The sequence below is a fragment of the Stegostoma tigrinum genome, chromosome 33 (genome assembly GCF_030684315.1).
Source record: "Stegostoma tigrinum isolate sSteTig4 chromosome 33, sSteTig4.hap1, whole genome shotgun sequence".
NCBI classification, from domain to species: domain Eukaryota; kingdom Metazoa; phylum Chordata; class Chondrichthyes; order Orectolobiformes; family Stegostomatidae; genus Stegostoma; species Stegostoma tigrinum.
In genome coordinates, this window is record NC_081386.1 from 8352411 (window position 1) to 8373691 (window position 21281).

A 21281-nucleotide genomic window follows, 5' to 3' on the forward strand; every position below is an offset into this window, starting at 1 on the left:
GTGTGGACTCGATGGGCCAAATGGCCTACTTTCACACTGTAGGGATTCTAGATTTAAGTAATAAGTTTATACATATTCCAACTCCACTTGGAATGTACACTGTTGACCAGTATCAGTTAACCGACAACTAGAGGCATATTAAACCATGAGGACTTTATACCTCTTAACAGAGTAGCAGCAGTTATTTTATTACATTCATAAATATAAATGACAAACTGTAATAAGATGGCTCACTGCATAACATTGTTGCCTTTGAATGTGGTTGATTTGAAGCCCAACTTCAGGTAACGCCTACTGGTCAGATATTAAGCTGAGGCGCTGCCATCTTTCACAGACAGAGACCTAAAAACAATACAGTGGCACTTCTCAAAGAAGATCAGGCAAGTTTGCCAGTGTACAGGTCAATATTTGTCCCTTAAAACCAGCCTTTCTTAAATAGGGTACCTCCTCTCTGTCACATTGCTCTTTGTGGGATCTTGCTATGTATACATTTGCTGCAGCACATCCTGTGCACTCTAAAAGATCAAATAAAAGCACAGGCAAAATATAGTGCAGATGCTGGAAATCTGAAATAAAAATAGAAAACTGCTACAGAAACTCAGCTATGGAGAGAAAAACCAAGTTAATGTTTCAAGTCTGGTATGACTTTTACTCAGAACTGGAGTCACTCAACTTGTTTTTAGGTCTCTGTCTGTGAAACATGCCTGCGCCTCAGCTTAATATCTGACCAGTAGGTGTTACCTGAAGTTGCACTTCAAATCAACCACATTCAAAGGCAACAATGTTATGCAGTGAGCCATCTTATTACAGTTTGTCATTTATATTTATGAATGTAATAAAATAACTGCTGCTACTGTATTAAGACTGTTTCTCTCTCTGCAGACGCTGCCAGACCTGTTGCATTTCTGCAGCACTGTCTGACTTACTTTAAATCAAAGCTTAAAATAAGAGAATGGCCTTGCACTCCTCTTCATTCTGTGGGTTACGTGGACATCAACCAGAGCTTTTAAATTCTGGTCCAGCATTTTATCATTCCACAACAATATTTACCTTCGTTCTGAATCCCCATACCTCTTTTATCTATGAACTGTAGTTGGACCTTCAATATTGAATATGGCATCTATATCCCTCTGAAACACATGATCATTAGCTCTTATTAATAGTGCACTTATCACGAAACAAGACACCTCACTAGCTGTAAACATTTGGAAGTGTAAGGCAACTTGAGGGGCTCTTGGGTGCAATGGTAGTGTCCCTGCCTTTGATCTTGTATATCTAGGTTTAAGTCCCACCTGTCCCAAGGTTTGTACTAGCACCTCTGAACAGGTTGATTAGAAAATGTCAATTTTTTGATTGTGGAAAGTGAAGAAGTGATGCACATTGTCATGATAAAAGTTAGAATGATTTTTGTTAAAGACCTCCTTCGAAACACTGAAATTGTTTCAATTGATTAACTTGGGGAGATGCTTCAGTACATCTTATAGATGGCACACACTGCTAACACTGCACACTAGTGCTGGGCGGGACAGTAGCTCAGTGCTTAGCACTGCTGCTTCTCAGCACCAGGGAGCTAGGTTCAATTCCAGCCTCAAGCGACTGTACGTGTGGAGTTTGCACATTCCCCTTGTATCTGTGTGGGCTTCCTTCCACAGTACAAAGCTGTACAGGCTAGGCGAACTGACTGTGCTAAATTACCCAAGGATGGGCAAGCTAGTTGGATTAGCTATGGGAAATGCAGGGTTACAGGGATGGGGTGGGATGCTCTTCAGAGAGTCAGTGTGCTGAGTGACTTGCTTCCATACTGTAGAGATTCTATGATTTGCTGTAAAGAAATAAGTGAGCTTTTCCCTCTCTCCCTGGACAATAAAGTCAGTTGATGCATAAATATAATGGTGACGGCTAACTCATGACTTTTTTGCACCATCTGTTTAGATTGGGGGATAGTAGGAACTGCCCATGCGGGAGTCAGAGATAATACAGTGTAGAGCTGGTTGAACACAGCAGGCCAGGCAGCATCAGAGGAGCAGGAAGGCTGACGTTTCAGATCAGGACCCTTCTTCAGAAATGGAAGACGGGAAGGGGGCTCTGAAATAATTGAGGGGGGAGGCGGTGATAGCAGGAGGGGATTGGTCAGTGAGGTGGGAGGAGTGGATAGGTGGGAGAGAAGACGGACAGGTCATCGAGGTGGGGATGAGAGGGGGGAGCTGGTCTTGGGATGAGGTCGGGGGGGGGGGTGGTTGAGGTCAAATTATCCCACATCTGATGTTATGATGGAGGGAAAGTCAATGATGAAGCAGCTTAAGATGGTTAGGCCTAGGACACTACCCTGTGGAACTCTTGCAGGGATGTCTTAGAGCTGATCTGACTGACCTCCAACAACAACTACCATCTTCCTGTGTCAGGTATGACTCCAACCAGCAGACAGTTTTACCACCAATTCCTGTCGACATCACAGTACATATAACGATGACTTACCAACCAACAGCATCATTGCCTGTGTGAAATGAGCGGAAAGTGAATGTGGAGGGATTTAAACCAGACTCTGGAGTTATATTAGCCTAGGGTTTTAGCCTAATATTATGATGTTATGGTTAAGGCCAGCATCAGTCTCATCCCTAAACACCCTTAAAGAGTTGGAAGTGAGCCATTTCTGAACTGCTACGGTCTGTGTGGAAGCCTGAAGGTGCAGATCCTAGCACTTTGTCAACTCCTCGGGTGTAACTTAAATATTTGTTGGACCTGGCCCCTGTAACAGGTTCAGCTTGTACTCAGAGCTGCTATTGGCTGACCTCTGACCCCAATAAAAGGATCAGTCCAATTCCTGAATCCGGAGTTTGGGGGGAGGGATTTGCAATCCCGGGGGGAGTTTGATTCCAAATGGCCAGGATCTTTTTGTGAGAGGATGGTCAGGTTCTGACAGGGGAGTTTTGTTGGTGTGGAGTGGGGGAAGGAGGGGTTACTGGGGGATTCTTGATCATCCTATATGGCCATTCATGGTGTAAGAGAAAATCCTCCACAAAGCTGTTCTCACCTCCCCTTTGAGATAGCAGGAACTGCAGATGCTGGAGTCCAAGATTACGCAGTGTGGAGCTGGGGGAACACAGCAGGTCAGGCAGCATCAGAGGAGCAGGAAAGCTGATGTTTCGGGTCGGGACTCTTCTTCAGAAAAACAAACTCGAAATGTCAGCTTTCCTGCTCTTCTGCTGCTGCCTGGTCTGTTGTGTTCCTCCAGCTCCACACTGTGTTATCACACCTTCCCTTTGCTGTCTGATCTCCGAAAGCCTAGAAGAAAACAGCCAAAGACGAAAAGAACCTGCAAGCTAATGTTAACACATCGGCTGCCTGCTTCATTATTAAATCTGTCGATCTGCTACTTGGATGATAGGTTAAGACTAGGTTTGACATGTTTAATACAGTAACATCTGACAAAATAATGGAGGTAAAATCCATTCTTAAGCTTTTATTTTTGGACCTTAACCTATGACCTTCTGACCATGAATCAAGAGTGTTAGATTTGGGTCCAGGACTGATTGTGTCCATCCTGACTATTCGATAAGAGTCCATTGTTTGGCAGATTTTCAAAATGGAAAATTCAATCGAACCTTTGGTTGCTGAAATCTTCAGCTCAGTTTTGTTTCCAACTTAAGTCAAGCATCATGCAATCCGTTTCAAAAACACAAACAAGGCTTAATAAAGGAAGAAAATATCAGCAGACAGGTGGGTCACAACAGTGCTCTGGGCATGTGCCTCAGTGGGTTATTAAGAGGCTGAATGTTATGGATGACCACTATGATTGTCGGGGAATTCAACCCCAGTTTAAAGACTCCAGAAATCAAATGGCTGGGACTAGTGAAGGTAACTGTGAATGTTAACACCTAATATGGTTTGACAGGGATGTCTGAGGAACCAACAGAAGTAGGGAACTGCATTATTTTGTGAGATGTTACTGTATTAAACATGTCAAACCTAGTCTTCACCTATCATCCAAGTAGCAGATCGATAGATTTAATAATGAAGCTGGCAGCCGATGTGTTAACATTAGCTTGCAGGTTCTTTTCGTCTTTGGGAACTGGTTTTACATGAACTAAGGAACAACTGGGTGATATAAAGACATAATGCGTATATGTAATATATACATGGGATCAGTGATCCGTGTATTGGGCTTTTTTAAAACTCTGATCTGAAAATTATTTGCTTGCTGGGTCTGGTGCTGCAGTGGTAATGTCCCTATCTCTGGTCAAGAAAGACTTAGATCAAGTGTCACCAGCCATCAGATTGTGTCATTTCATGTCCAAACAGGGCGATTCAAAATAATTATGTTCAGTCTCTATTTAATCAATTTCTTAACGTCCAGTTTTGAACACTGAATCTTTCAAGATTGTTGAAGAGATTCAGTAAGGATACAAAAGCTACTAACTTCAGTTGCTGCAAATCTGAAACAAATACATAAAATACTGGAAATGCTCAGCAGCTCAGGCAACTTCTGTGGGAAGCGCACAGCTAATGAATGACCCTTCTTCAATTCTTCTTCATCGACCTGAAATGACAGCTTCGTTTCTTTCTAGACCTGCTGCAAACGTCCGTAATGTCTGTTAGATCTTTTAAGGAAAATGTCCATTTTCACTCAACATGATGAGCTCTCTTGAAATGCAGCACTCAGGGCGACATACTAACAGCATGGGTTGTTTTTGTTTTGGTGAAGTTTAGAGAGTCTTCCTTAAATTTCCGGGCCAATATTTATTGATCAGTCAATGTCACTTTAGAAAGAAGATTCTACTGGCCATTGTCAGATCATTGCTTGTGGAATCTTGCTGTGCACAAACTGATTGCTGCAATAATTTCACTTTGAAAAGTACTTCACTTAATTTACTTTGAGATGCCCTGAGAAAAATGTAAGAGACCGAATAAATGCAAGTGTTTATTTACAACTCCCTGCAGTGACACTGTTGTATTAACTTTGCCTGGGATTTGAGCAACGTCCTTATTAGTGCAACTAGAGATGGATGTAATACGTTGGTCTGTCCTCACACATTGTGAAAGAAGATATTTCATAAAATACATGAAGCGTTTTTTTTTAAACTACCAATGGAAAGTAAAATGCAAATTTTGAAGCTTAATCTGCACTTGGATAGCAGCCAATTCCTGGCCGTAATTAGTCTCTCTATATATAGCACTGTGGGAGTTACATTTTAAACTGAAAATTATCTTGCAGCAGTTAAACAATGCAACAGCAGCTGCTTCCTTATTAAGAGTGTGGTTATTAAATGTTAAACAATGCTGTCTCCCCTGGAGCGGGGAATGTCACTTTGTGTGAAATAACATACCTGGGAAATGACAGGAATTGAAACTAGCAGTTAGTTCTGTCACCTGCTACTGTGCAGAAGTGTTATATCGAATCAGTAAGACCATGGCACAATGTCACAGTCTTCCGAAGTATCGTTGACTACGATGTATGACTCACATTTGTTTTGAAATTGCAGAATAAAGAAATAGGAGCAATTGATTCTCATCTGCGTGATATCTGACCCTATAACATTAAACATCAGAAACCGATTGCCACAACTCCTAGATTACCTAATGGTCAAACTGAATGATGGTACAAGTTTGATGGGCTAACCAGCCTCAGGCGACTGTATGCGAGGCTAACTCTGTCTATTCCTACACGGCTTTGTAACCTATTTAGATACTTGCAAATCAACCGCAGTTCTGAGATGTTATCACAAACCTCTGAAGCAGGTGGGATTTGAATGCAGACCTCCTGGCCTAGAGGCAGGGTCGCTACCGCTGCACACGAATTGACTAACCCTGTCTGTTTATATCAATATTATTGGAGCCACTCTGTGCTTCAAAGGCCTGCAACATTTGCCCTAGAATGGAATGTTTTTGGGATGTCCTGGAGCATTTAGAAAGGCAGTGGAGGGACCTTCAGCTGTGACAGAGCATTCACAGGCCCCATGTCTCTGAAAGTGAAAGCTATTAGGAGGAGAACATTATAGATTATGAGGTAGTAGGGCTGTACCGCATGGTATTGTGAAGGCCAGAGTAAGCTAATGCTAACAGCCACATGCCTATAGAGCAAATGTAAAGATCAAGGCTACACATACCTTGCCCACAGCAGCATCAGGAAGGGAAAAGGGGATGGAGGATGTGCCTCACTATGTGAAGGGGCTCCACGGCAAGGGGCTTCAGAAGCAGCTCGCTAAGAGCCTAAAGGGTTGACTGACTACGTCAAAACGTCTAAATGGAAAGTTCACATTTTGGCACTGATCAGTATCCATGCCAGATGGGTTTAGACCATTTTCCCCTGCAGCTGTTAGCTTCACTAAGGTTGGACTAATCAGGAGGAGGAGGGGAAGGGGTGACCAACTCCAGCAGAACCAGAGACATTAGGTTCAGCTGTGGATAAGGAAGGAGTTCAGGGAGAGTGGAGAAGCTCAGCCTTCAGTGCAGTCAGGCAGTGTGCACAAGGACTCTTGTGCTGAGGGCACAGCAGCTTCCCACAGGTGAGCGAAAGGCAGGACCCGAGGTGACTCAGGAACTGGGAACATGTGTGGAATCTTACAACATGTGGCAGCCCACAATTGCATTCAGGAGTTCACAAATGCAGGAAAGCAATACAGTTGGACCACTTCAGCAGGCCCACAATGAGTGAAGGAGCCTGAGGTATTGGATCCACGGCCAGCACTGGTTTCGCTCAGGTACAAGGGGCACACGTGGGATGTGAACAGCTCTCTGGCATCAGCCAGCCAGGTTCCTGAACAATGTTCAGCTCATTTGTACTCACTAATCAGGGAGCTATCATAGCATTTACACACCCTAAACTGCCATGTTCCCTAAATGTTTGGGCCGTCTCACATCACCCCTACGCTGGACCAAGGGTGCCAACAGGTAATGACACTACAGGTTGATGCTAAACCCCAATACTCATTCACTGAGGGCCATCACTGAACTGACAAATGACCTTTAGCAGACATGCTTCTATTGGTCGACTGAGGTCTTCTTTGTTTCTTTTTCAAACAAAATAGCAAGTTACAAGCACAGCCCACTAACAGAGGGTAGGGAAGAGGTAGGGGACTAAAATGGATTTAGAGGGAGAAATGAAGTACAGTACCCCCGCCCTAAAAGGAATCAAAAGTATTGGTGGGCACTGTGTGCTTCCTCTCCATGGACACCCGGGCATGTCCATCAAGAACCCAGCAGAAAGTACAATGAGATTTGTCCACTCTTTATTAACTCTGGATAGTTCTGACCAACACTGAAAGGGACCTGGTTTTCAAACCAGTTCTCATTCCAGCACAGCCATTAGTGAAGGGCTCCCTCATATCAGAGTAACTCCGCCAACTTCATCCCACAGCAAACCTCATTAATGAATTTAACACCAGTACATAATTGGGTCCAGCTGACAGTCACAGGCCCAGTTCAGATTCTCCACAGCTCATCCCAGCTCAGTCTGTTTTTAACTCCAAAGGGAGACAGAATATCTTACAGCACAATGTACTTGCAATATTGGGCCCCAATATTGGGAAAGGAGTCAACAGCAAAAATGCAACTACTTATTGTTTAGAAACAGATAAGAAATAGCTCAGAGGATTGACATGCGTCAGCATAATTATAAAGGGAGAAAATTTCTTTATAACCTTACTTTTCCTGAAATATGCCTTAACTTTATATAACTTCTCATAGGACTAAGGAGGTCTATTTGTGGGAATGTCATCACGGCATCTACATAGTTAACATTCTTTCAGAGTGCAAGGGGAAAAGAATCCAATGGCAGGGAGAAGCTGAGCATCAGCTGAGTGGATCAAAAACATAGAAAACAGACCGTCCACTATCTCATTGGGGTGCACTGAAAATCTCAGACATGATTAAGTACACTTCAAACCACATCTTGATAAGAGGTCTAATTATCTGTGCAGTTAAACTTTTCCTTTCAATTATAAAAGGTTAAACTTGGAGTATTTGAAGAAAGTAATCTCCATTTTAGTTACCGGAAGAGTGCAGTAGGCCATCTGAAGTGGTTAGCAAGCATTATAAGTTGAAACATTTTTTTTGGAGCCTACTGAGGTCATTTGGATTAGGTAGTGGGGAAAAGGTTAACTGTGTCAAGCAATAGTATTTAATAGGATCATTGCCCTTGCTTGACACCTGATCGGTCAGAGTAGCCAAACATCTCCAAAATATGAAAGCAAGCTATTGTGCACACTGGAAATCTGAGACAAAAACAGAGAATGCTGCAGAAACTCAACAGGTCTGGCAGCACCCATGGAGGGAGAGAAGTGAAGTTATGTTTCCAATCTAGTGTGATTCTTCATCAGCATCATTCTCTAAAAGCCATATCGGACTCAAACTGTTCACACTGTTTCTCTCTCCACAGACTCTGCCAGACCTGCTGAGCTTCTCCAGCACTTCCTGCTTTAATCCCAGCAGTCAAATGTAAATCAGTTCCAGCAACACATCAAGAGGTGAGACAACAAGGTGTAGAGCTGGATGAACACAGCAGGCCAAGCAGCATCAGAGGAGCAGGAAAGCTGATGTTTTGGGCCTACACCCTTCTTCAGAAAAAGGGTCTTTTCTGAAGAAGGGTCTAGACCCAAAACATTCAGCTCTACACCTTGTTTTCTCAGTTTCTCCAGCATCTGCAGTTCCTACTATCTCCATCAAGAGGTGAGATAGCTATAACCAAATAACTGCCCTCCTGACTCCCCAAAGCCTGTCCACCACCAACAAGGCACATGTCAGGAGTGTGATGGAATACTCCCCACTTGCCTGGATAGGTGCAGTTCCAAAAACACTTAAAAACAAACTCAACACTATCCAGAACAAAATAGCCCACCTGATTGGAACTCAACCTAGCAATTTAAACATTCACTCCCTCACCACCAACATACAGTGGCAGCATCATGCCCTATCTGCAAGATGCACAGTGAAAATTCACCAAAGTTCCTTCAGCAATAAATTCTAAAGTCATGACCATTTCCAACTTGAAGGACAAGGGTAGCAGATACATGGGAAACACCAGGACTTGCAAGCTCCCCTCTGAGCCACTCACCATCCTGACTCGAAAATGTTCCTTCAGTGTTGCTCAGTCAAAAACCTGGAACTCCCTGTCTAATAACATTGTAGGCCTGCCTACACCCGAAAGATAACATCACTTCTGGAAGGCAGCCCATCACCACCTTCTCAAGGACAATTATGGACCGGCAATAAATGTTTGCCCATCCAGTGTTGCTCACATCTCATGAATGAATGAAAAGAAAGCAGAGAATGGCTTCTAAGATTCATAAAAACAAGTACATTAAATACCAAGCCATCAGTAAAAGGTAACTGCACAGATAAGAAGCCTACTTATAAAATGCACAGGGGCAGTTCAAAGTTTGGATATTTCCCTCCTAGAGATAATGTGTAAGGAGTCTTTTCAACATCTCAATTTGGCCACAGAAGCCCACGCGGCAACTTCAAGATAAAGTTCTCAAAAGAAGATTGTATTGTTCAACAAACATAAGGAACATTCAAAAAATGCTGCAAGGTTGTAACCAAATGGTACTTGTTTGATAACAAGAGATTTTTTTTTAAAAATCACTTGATATCAAGCCAATCTTAGGATTGGATGTTAATTAAATCCCAGATGATATAATGAAACGTATCATTATTTTGATGGTCCATTATATACATTTACATCCTACCTACCCACTATAGTGGGTCAGATGTTTTTTGTTCTTTTTTTTTGAGTTAATATTTCTAATCAGGTTGCTTAGAGGTGTTATCTTTAGAGCAGTTGGGATGTTACTCCAGGAGGTAGCACAGTATCACTGAATAGAATTCCTACACCGTGGAAGCTGGCCATTTGGCCCATCAAGTCTACACTGACCGTCTGAACAGCATCTCACGTAGACCCACCCCATCCTCATAAACTTGCATTTCCCATGGTTAACCTATCTAGCCTACACAGTATGGGCAACTGAGCACGGCCAATCCACCTTAGCCTGCACATCTTTGGACTGTAGAGGAAACCCACACAGATATGGGGAGAAAGTGCAAACTCCACACAGACCGTCACCCAAGGCCAGAAGTGAACCCAGTCCCTGACGCTGTGTGTCAGCAATGTTGCCCACTGGAGCCACCATGCCACCCATATGGTCTTGTGCCACAAGAACCATACATTTTTTAAGTATGCCAGATGCACAATTAACAATTTATCAACGAGATATCCCTTAAAGGGACACTATAATAAGAAGAAACTGCAACAGAACTGTATCAAATTAATCCAAAGATGTAATTGCTATGCCAGATGATGCCCTCCAGCCCTAGAGTGCCCAATGGGGAACAGAAAAGCTCAGGCAGGAACTTTGGACTACAGGTGTAACCACAGAGAGGGGGTGGGGGTGGGGGGGTGCAGTGGAATTATTAGTGGCCACTGTGACCAAGCCTAGGGACAGGCCAATAAAGAGATGCAACGAAGAAGCTGCTTCACTCCACAGTCAGTGGCCAAATATCGAGAGAGTAGGCCTGAAGTACAACTTAATATTTGGAGCAGCCTCTTCAAATGACAGAAAGACGCAGAAAACTTATACACACTGTGTGCATATGGAATGTAAACTTATAAAGTGCACCGAAGTTACAGATGCCCTAGGTTAACCGCAAACCTCCTTAACCTTCTGTCATCTTGCCGTTTTCTGTACCCGCAATGCCAAATCCTGGATAGTAAATGGGAGGGCTCCAAATGAGCCTCCTCACCATTCAGGACGGCATAGGGTGATGGCATGTGGTGATGCCACACTGTGTCAGGGCATTTGGAAAGAGTGATGAAGTACTGTGTGTGCAGCAGCAGCCTGGAGAGGGAAGCCCCCATGCAGCATGGAATGGTACAGAAGGAATGGCTCGAAGCATGGTGCTGGCCTTCAGAGGGAGGCTTTGAGACATAGGACCCAACATGAAGTTTTATCCAAACAGGGGTCAATTCAGACAGACACTTGAGAGCACCTCAGCAACATGAGTACCATCAGGGATGGACACACCAGTTGTAAGTCTCCGGATAGCATTGTCCACAAGCTAGGCATCAACTGGGTTCTATTGGCACACGGGTTCCATAGGTGACATGTCATGTACACCTCTGCCAACCAGCATGTCCCCAACTCTGCTCACCCTAACAACCCGAACCTGCTCTTCCTCCAGCCATGTGAATCGGGAATAGTGAAGTTACAGTGACCAGTGGCCACATGGCAACTGCCAGTATTTTCTGAAAGTCTTTCTTTATACTCTTTCCCCTACACTTGGGGAGGTGATAGCCTAGTGGTGCTAACACTTCACTGTTAATCCAGAGACTCAGGTAATGACCTGGCAACCTGGTTCGAATCCCATCCTGCCCAATGTTGGAATTTGAATTCAGTAAAAATTAAGAGTCTAAAGGTGACCGTGTTGTTGATTGTTGGGGGAAAAACTCATCTGGTTCCTAATGTCCTTTAGGGAAGGACACCTTCCACCCTTACCTGGTCTGGCTTACATGTGACTCGAGACTCAAAACAATATGATTGAATCTTAACTGCCCTCTGGGCAATGAATGCTGGCCTGGTCAGTGATGCCCTCATCCTGTGAATGAATTTAAAAGCTACTTAACTGAAAGAAGCAGGCCTTAATCAGACACTGGAACAAAAAGAAAAGCAACAAATGCTAAACAAACTTAAATCAAGTAATATTTTGGGTGGGGGTGTACAGTGATGATTTTCTGCAGCCTCTGTGATGCTCACTGGTCACAGGAGGTCTGAACTGTACCAATCAATACTGTTAGCCCCATCTGTAAGGGCACACAGGTGCAGATATTTGTTAAGTCTTTCTATACATGTGCTCCAATTACTTAATCAATATCCTTCAGACTAGCGTCCTTAACTAAGACAATACAACTAACGTTGAGAGGTTTTGTCACAAAGACAGTATATGTCTATCACTAACAGCCCTATTTCAAAAATTGGCAGGGGTTTTCCTGGTGTCTTACACTCATAGCTCAATCAACAGCAGCAAAGCAAGTGGGTTGAGTTAAGTAATCCAGGTCCATGTTGTTTTCCTGTACAAACAATCAGCTCCCCATTTCCCTGCTCTACTCCCCATAGCTCCGTGAGTTTCCTCCTAATGTGCAGTACCCATGTGATGACTTCGAGTCAAGAGTCATACAGCTTGGAAAGAGATCCTCCAGTCCAACCAGTCCATGCCAGCTATGATCCCAACCTAAACTAGTCTCAGCTGCCTGCTCCTGGCCCATATCCCTCTAAACCTTTCCTCTGCATATGCTTATCCAAATGTCTTTTAGACGTTGTAACTATACCCACATCCACCACTTCCTCAGGAATTTCACTCCACATGTCACACACCCTCTATGTTAAGAATTTGGCCCCCCCCCATGTCTTTTTTAAATCTCCCCCTCCTTGGCCTGGTTTCAACCATCAAGCATAGCCAAGCTCTGAAAGCTTGCAATTTCAAATAAGCCCATTGGGCTATAACCTGGTGCCAAGTTTAGAATAGCCAAGGCAGTGTAGCCAACTTTGAGAGGGGGTTCCTTCTATCTATCTCAATGCGAAATCTTGAGCAAATGATTCAGCAAAAATAACTAGCATCTAGTAATTTGATGTCACACCAAGTACAAGCTTATGAAAAGTTAAAATACGGTAGACAGGAGTAAATTGATGGCTATGGGAAGATTATGGGGCAATTGCCTGAATGCAGTAAGAAAAACTTACAAAAATATTCCACACAAACTTGGTAACCTAGTCAGTTGGAAGTCCACAAACCCAATGCACTGAATAATCTCTGAGTTGTCGGATGTGAAGGATTAAACAAATTATCCAAGATCACGGATGCAGCTGAGTTGCAAAGACATTCCAAATGTTGCAAAGTTATTCAGTTTTGAAAGGAAGGTTGCTCTTGTAAGCAGAGCAGAAGGCCATTCTGTCCTGTATTAATACAGTACTTCAAAATAAACAAACATACAGGGCACGGTCATACTCTCTGAAAAAGCCTGTCGTCGGAAGCCCAGCAAACTTAGGCCTAGTTAGTGCTGGAATGGGAGAAACAAGAGTCTTGTCCTGGGTGGGGAGTTGGGGGTTGAATGTACCTCAGAATGTGATGGCCAAAAGATACAGCATCCAATGTTTATAGTCCATGCAGGTACCAACAACATAGGAGAAACCATGACAGAGGTTTTACATGGGGAGTGTGTGCAGCTGGAAACAAAATTGAAAAGCAAAACCTCAAAGGTTACAATCTCTGGATTATTGCCTGAGCCTCTAACATATTGGTAAACACTACATAACATTAGATAGGTAAATAAGTGGCTGAAAAACTGGTGTGGGTGAAATGGGTTCTAGTTCATAGATAACTTATACCAATACTGGGTATAATGAGGGGCTCTACCTCTGGAGCAGTCTACTTCGGCCAGTGCTCTTACAAACAGCATAACTCAGGAAGCTGACAGAACTCAAAACAAAATAGTGGGGACAAGTGATTAAAATGTGGGAGAATATGGCATATCAAAGAGGAGAGACGGGCAGAGTGTTCTACGTCATTTGTACCCACATAGACAATGAATATTGGATGTTCCCCTCCCACTGTATCTGTGGTCATCACATTCTGGGGTACACTCTACTCCTCCATAGCACAAGACCCTTGTTTCTCCCATCCCAGTACTAACCAGGAATGAATTTGCTTGGCTTCTGATGTCAGGTGTTTTCAAAGAGTAAAGTTGTGGCCAAAGTCCCATACATTTGCTTATTTCAAAGAACTGTGTTAATATGCGACAAAATAACCTTCCACTCTGCTTTGTTCTTTGTTCTGTATGAGAGGTAAGTAGTAATGAGGGAAATTAAGGTCAGGGAATGACAGGAAGGGACAATAATAAAAACAAACTTAAGACTACAACAATAACCAAATGATGAAACCATTGGGTCTGTTTCCAAATGTATGTAACATTCATAAAGAAATTGATAGCACACAACAAATTAAATAAATATGATCTGATAGCCATCACAGAGAGGTGGCTGTAGGATGACAAGGTTTGGGCCCTGAATATTGAGGAATTTATGGCATTTTAAGAAAAACAGTAATCTTTGTAAAGGTGGAGGGGAGCTCTATTAATCCCTGTGTGCGCCCCTAAACAGTTGCTGACTTATTTTCGCTCAAACTGAGATGAGAAGGGTTTCTGAAATGCTAATTTCAACTCCAACACTTTGCCACAATGGCCTCTGCCCCGCTGTAAATTCAATGGAAGGATCAGTCATAGAAGATTTTGCAAGGCTGGGATCACCTTCCTTCCTATCCAGCGACTGCAACGGCTTCCGTGGCTAAATAGCAACCATTGCTCATCTTATACATGAAGGACATTTGCTTAAACAAGGAAACGGGTAGCTCCTTTCTACCTTCGGTGTAGCGGCTTGCAAAAGGTACTTCAAAAGCAATGTCAAAGCAAGTCCCTATCAGTAAGTCAAGGCATAATCAGTCTCAGTTTTGTTTTACCTGTGCAAGACCCCCTGCATGAAGCAGTGCCAAGTCAGGAAGCCAGGAACATCCAGGAACAAAGAGACCATAAAGGGTGATGATGCAGAATGGGACAGAGTAAAACATGTACACCAACATCTAGGAGAAAGATAAAAAGAGTAAAATTTAACCTACAATCCCAGAATCTTCTAAATGGATGGTTCTCTGGAACCAGTGTTGGATGGGGGTGGGTAAAGTCATCCGATACCAGGTTATAGGTTTATTTGAAATCGCAAGCTTTTGGAGCGCTGCTCCTTCATCAGGTGGCTTCTGAAAGCTTGTGATTTCAAATAAACCTGTTGGACTATAACCTGGTGTCGTGCAACTTCTGGCAATGACAAACAGCCGTGTTTGCATGTACATGGAATTCACTCTACATTGCCCGTAATCCAGCTTTTGAATTATCACAGAATATCAGATACCTGTCTCAAAATACTGACTTGGAGGCCAGAAGGTGGCGTGTTTGTCCCCAGTGCACAAGTTCTGCTCTTCCCTTGAAAGTAGGATCTGGGTACTTCTGCCCGGGCCAGTATTTATTGTCCATCTCTAATTGCACTGAAGAAAGTGAAGTCACTGCCTAAATCACTATAATCCTTGGAGGGTAGGTACGCCCACAGCTACGAATGGAATTCCAGAGCTTTCACACAGTGACACTAAGGTGAACGATGATATATTTCCAAATCAGGATGGTGTGTGGCTTGGAGGGCCATTTGTAGGTGGTAATGTATCTGCTGCCCTTATCTTTCATGATGGTACAGGTCACCGCTTCAGAAGAAGTTGACAAAGGGCTTGCCCATTTTTCGAGATAATTTTCCATCTCTAATATATAAATCCAGCGCTTCCTGTTCTGCAATAATCAACTCCACTAGCTCCCCATTCCTAATGCTTACTTCGACACTAGCCTATCAGCTTGTGGTAAACTCTGTTCTTGAGCAGAAGGGGTACTTTCAAGTTAAGTATGGCAAGATTCGGGAGCCTTGGAGTGACAAGAGATTTGGAAGTTTAGTCAAAAAGAAAAAGGAAGTATATGTAAAGTTTGGGAAACTAAAATCAAGAACAGCTGTTGAAAGCATAAAGAAAGCAAAAAAAGAACTTCAACAAGGAATTAGGGAGCTAGAAAGGCCTTTGAAATGTTTTTAGCAACTAGTATTGAGGAGAATTCCAAAGCTTGTTATACACATATTAAGAGCAAGACGATAACTAGGGAAAGGGTAGGTCCACTCAAAGACAAAGGAGGGAATTTAGGCCTGGAGCCAGAGATGGCACAGTGGTTAGTACTGTTACCTCACAGTGCTTTTGACCGGGTTCAATTCCAGCCTCAGGTAACTGTGTGGAGTTTGTAAGTTCTCCTTGTGTCTCTGTGGGTTTCCTCTGGATGCTCCGGTTTCCTCCCACAGTCCAAAGATGTGCAGGTTAGGTGGATTGTCCATAATCTCTGGGGATATGCAGGTTAGTTGGCTTAGCCATGGAATAGGTTACAGGGGTGGGGGACTAGGACTGGGTGTGATGCTCTTTGGACGGTCGGTGCAGACGTGATGGGCCGTACGGCTTCTTTCTGTCCTGTAGGGATTCTAAGTGGATGATATCCTTAATGAGCAGCAAGGAGAAGGACACTTGTTTTAATGCGAGAAGTATAGTAGACAAGGCAGATGAGCTTAGGGCTTGGATCGGTACCTGGAGGTATGATGTTATTGCTATTACTGAGACTGGGTTGAGGGAAGGGCATGATTGGCAACTAGTCCCAGGATATCGATTCTTCAGGTGGGATAGAGAGGGAGGTAAAAGGGGTGGAGGAGTTGCAGTAATGGTCAAAGACAATATCACAGCTGTACTGAAGGAGGGCCCCATGGAGGACTCAAGCAGTGAGGCAATATGGGTAGAACTCAGAAATAGGAAGGATGCAGGAACAATGCTGGGGCTGTACTACAGGCCTCGCAACAGCGAGCGTGAGATCGAGGTACAAATATGTAAACAGATAATGGAAAGGTGTAGGAGAAACAGGGTGGTGGTGACGGGAGATTTTAATTTTCCCAACATTGACTGGGATTCACTCAGTGTTAGGGGTCAGGACGGAGCAGAATTTGTAAGGTGTGTCCAGGAGGGTTTTCTAGAGCAGAATGTATGTAGTCCAACTCGGGAAGGGGCCATACTGGACCTGGTGCTGGGGAATGAACCTGGCCAGGTGGTTGATATTACAGTAGGGGACTACTTTGGAAATAGCGGCCACAATTCCGTAAGTTTTACAACACTCATGGACAAGGATGGGAGTGGCCCTAAAGGAAGAGTGCTAAACTGGGGGAAGGCCGACTATACCAAGATTCGGCAGGATCTGAGGAATGTAGATTGGGAGAAACTGTTTGAAGGTAAATCCACATTTGGTATGTGGGAGGCTTTAAAGGAGATGTTGATTAGTCTGCAGGAGAGACATGTTCCTGTGAAAATGAGAAATAGAAATGGCAAGATTAAGGAACCATGGATGACAGGTGAAATTGTGAGACTAGCCAAGTGGAAAAAGGAAGCATACATGAGGTCTAGGCGACTGAAGACAGACGAAGCTTTACAAGAACATCGAGAATGTACAGCGAATCTGAAACGAGGGATTAAGAGGGCAAAGACAGGACATGAGATATTGCTGGCAAACAAGGTTAAGGAAAATCCCAAAGCCTTTTATTCATATATAAAGAGCAAGAGGGTAACTAGAGATCTTGTTGCAGCTCTATAAAACTTTGGTTAGACCACTCTTGGAATACTGCGTCCAGTTCTGGTCGCCCTATTATAGGAAAGATGTGGATGCTTTGGAGATCGTTCAGAGGAGGTTTACCAGGATGCTGCCTGGACTGGAGGGCTTATCTTCTGAACAGAGGCTGACTGAGCTCGGACTTTTTTCATTGGAGAAAAGGAGGAGGAGAGGGGACCTAATTGAGGTATACAAGATAATGAGGGGCATAGATAGAGTTGATAGCCAGAGACTATTTCCCAGGGCAGAAAAGGCTAACACGAGGGGTCATAGTTTTAAGCTGGTTGGAGGAAAGTATAGAAGGGATGTCAGAGGTGGGTTCTTTACACAGAGAGTTGTGAGAGCATGGAATGCGTTGCCAGCAGCAGTTGTGGAAGCAAGGTCATTGGGGACATTTAAGAGACTGCTGGACATGCATATGGTCACAGAAATTTGAGGGTGCATACATGAGGATCAATGGTTGGCACAACATCGTGGGCTGAAGGGCCTGTTCTGTGCTGTACTGTTCTATGTTCTATGTTCTAGAGAAAGGATTGGCCCACTTAAGGACAAAGAAGGAAAGTTATGCACTGAGTCAGAGAAAATGGGTGACATTCTTCACGAGTACTTTGCATCGGTATTCACCAAGGAGAGGGACATGACGGATGTTGAGGTTAGGGATAGATGTTTGCTTACTCTAGGTCAAGTTGACATAAGGAAGGAGGAAGTGTTGGGTATCCTAAAAGACATTAAGGTGGACAAGTCCCCAGGTCCGGATGGGATCTATCCCAGGTTACTGAGAGAAGCGAGAGAGGAAATAGCCAGGGATTTAACAGATATCTTTGCAGTGTCCTTAGACACGGGCGAGGTCCTAGAGGACTGGAGACTTGCTAATGTTGTCCCCTTGTTTAAGACGGGCAGCAAGGATAATCCAGGTAATTATCGACCGGTGAGCCTGACGTCAGTGGTAGGGAAGCTACTAGAGAAGATACTGAGGGATAGGATCTATTCCCATTTGGAAGAAAATGGGCTTATCAGTGATAGGCAACATGGTTTTGTGCAGGGAAGGTCATGTCTTACCAACTTAATAGAATTCTTTGAGGACGTGACAAAGTTGATTGATAAGGGAAAGGCTGTAGATGTCATATACATGGACATCAGTAAGGCGTATGATCAGGTTCCCCATGGCAGGCTGATGGAGAAAGTGAAATCACATGGGGTCCAGGGTGTGCTCGCTAGATGGATAAAAAAACTGGCTACGCAACAGGAGTTTCAGAGTACTAGTAGAAGGGAGTTTTACAGGGATCTATGCTGGGACCACTGTTGTTTGTGATAAATGTAAATGATCTGGAGGAAGGTGTAGGTGGTCTGATCAGCAAGTTTGCTGATGACACTAAGATTGGTGGAATAACAGATAGTGAAGGGGACTGTCAGAGATTACAGCAGAATATAGACAAACTGGAGAGTTGGGCAGATAAATGGCAGGTGGAGTTCAATCCGGGCAAATGCGAGGTGATGCATTTTGGATGATCAAATTCAAGGGCGAACTATATAGTAAATGGAAAGGTCCTAGGGAAAATTGATGAACGGAGCGATCTGGGTGTTCAGGTCCATTGTTCCCCGAAGGTGACAACGCAGGTCAATAGGGTGGTCAAGAAGGCATATGGCATGCTTTCCTTCATTGGACAGGGTATTGAGTACAAGAGTTGGCAGGTCATGTTGCAGTTGTATTGGACTTTGGTTCAGCCACATTTGGAGTACTGTGTACAGTTCTGGTCGTCACATTACAAAAAGGATGTGGATGCTTTGGAGAGGGTGCAGAGGAGGTTCACCAGGATGTTGCCTGGTATGGAGGGTGCTAGCTATGAAGAAAGGTTGAGTAGATTAGGATTATTTTCATTAGAAAGATGGAGATTGAGGGGGGACCTAATTGAGGTCTAAAATATCATGAGGGGTATAGACAGGGTGGATAGCAAAAAGCTTTTTCCCAGAGTGGGGGACTCAATTACTAGGGGTCATGAGTTCAAAGTGAGAGGAGGAAAGTTTAAGGGAGATATGCATGGAAAGTTCTTTACACAGAGACTGGTGGGTGCCTGGAACGCGTTGCCAGCAGAGGTGGTAGACGCAGACACATTAGCATCTTTTAAGGTATATTTGGACAGGTACATGGATGGACAGGGAGCAAACGGACACAGACCGTTAGAAAATAGGTGACAGGTTAGACAGAGGATCTTGATCGGCGCAGGCTTGGAGGGCCGAAGGGCCTGTTCCTGTGCTGTAATTTTCTTTGTTCTTTGACACGGATGATAGTAATATTGGGGAGGGACATGTTGAAATTCTGAGGCTTGTCGATATTAAGAAGGAGGTGATGACTGTCTTGATAGACGTTAAGGTAGATAAGTCCCTAGGGGTTGATGGGATCTACCCTAGGTCACTTAGGGAGAAGAATGCTAGGGCATTGTCAGAGACCTTTGTATTCTCTTTAGTCACAGGCAATATCCCAGAAGAGTGGAGAATAGCCGGTGTCCAAGAAGGGGTATAAGGATAATCCAGGAAATTAAAAGCTAGTTAGCCTTCTATCAGTGGTAGAAAAATTATTGGAAAAGATTCTTACAGTCAGGATTTACTTGCATTTGGGAAAAAAATGGACTAATTGGGGATAGTCAGCATGGCTTTACTCAGGGGAGGTCTTGTCTCACAAACGTGACTGAGTTTTTTTTTGAAGAAGTGATGAAGATGATTGATGAGGGCAAGGCAGTGGATGTTGTCTACATGGACTTAACTAATGCATCGGACAAGGTCCCTCGTGATAGGCTGGTCCAGAAGATTAAGTCACATTGCATCCACATTGAGTTAGCATGTTGGATACAAAATTGGCTTGGTCATAGAAGACAGAGGGTAGCTGTGGTGTAGTGCTTTTCTGACTGGAGATCTGTGACCAGTGGTGACCCAGAAGCATCAGTGCTGGGACCTCTGTTGTTTGTAAGTGATTTGGATGAAAATGTCAGCGGTCTAATTAGTAAGTTTGCAGATCACATGAAAATTGGTGGAGTTGTGGATAGTGACAAAGGTTCTCAAAGGATTCAGCAGGATGCAGATCAGTTGGAAGTTCGGTGGAGAAGTGACAGATGGAATTTAATTTGGTCAAGTGTGAAGTGGTGCATTTTGGGAGGTCAAATGCAAGAGCAAAGTATACAATAAATTGCAGGACCCTTTGGAAAATTAATATACGAAGGGATCCTGGGGTTCAAGTCCATCGATCCCTTACTATGATAAAGAATGCTCGCTTTCATCGATATAAAAATTGACAAGTCATGTTGTGCCTGCATAAGACTTGGGTTAGGCCACACGAATTACTGCATGCAGTTCTGATCACAGGGAGAGGGTGCAAAAAGAAGTTTATCAGGATGTTGCCTGGATTGGAGAGTATTACCTATAAAGGAGAGGGTAGTCAAACTCGGATCTTTTGTCACTACAACATTGGAGGGTGAGGGGACACCTGATATAATTATATAAAATTGTGAGAGGCATGGATAGGGGAGATAGTCAGAGAGTCTTTTTCCCAGGGTGGAAGTGTCAAATAGTCAGAGGCATAGGTTTAAGGTGAGAGGGGGAAAACTTTAAAGAAGATGTAGGAGGCAAGTCTTTTTTTAAACACAGGTTAGGGGGTACTGCCAGAGGAGGTTGTAGAAGCAGAGTTAGCAAAGTTTAAGAGACATTTTGCAGATACATGAACATGCTGAAAATTGAGAGACATGAACCATGCGTGGGCAGGTCGGATTCACTTAGAATGAAATTGTGGTCAACACAGATATGGTGGGCCGAACAGCCTGTTCCTGTGCTGTTGTGTTCTATGAATCTATGTATCTAAGAAATGCCTGAGTTTAGAATTCACAAACTGAAAGCGTGTATATGAACTCATTACTTGATTAAGACTAAGATCTTGGATCAAACTGACAGGCAGTGCGTATGTTCCAGGAATGCACAATCCTGCTATGAAAAATTACCTCTTTGATGGTTAAATCAGATCTCTACTATATTCGGC

At 43.6% G+C, this 21281-nt stretch overlaps 1 protein-coding gene across 2 annotated transcripts in view; it reads right to left on the reverse strand.

The window, feature by feature from the left end:
- Window positions 1–21281, reverse strand: part of LOC125467243 (transmembrane 6 superfamily member 1-like) — an 87722-nt gene that overhangs the window by 3939 nt on the left and 62502 nt on the right. Inside the window, exon 9 of one of the 2 annotated variants that reach the window (XM_048562823.2) lies at window positions 14500–14619. The exons of the other annotated variant lie outside the window; for it this stretch is intronic. Within the exon in view, the coding sequence (XP_048418780.1) occupies window positions 14500–14619 (120 nt within the window). The remainder of the gene's footprint in view (window positions 1–14499; window positions 14620–21281) is intronic. 2 annotated transcript variants of the gene reach the window in all.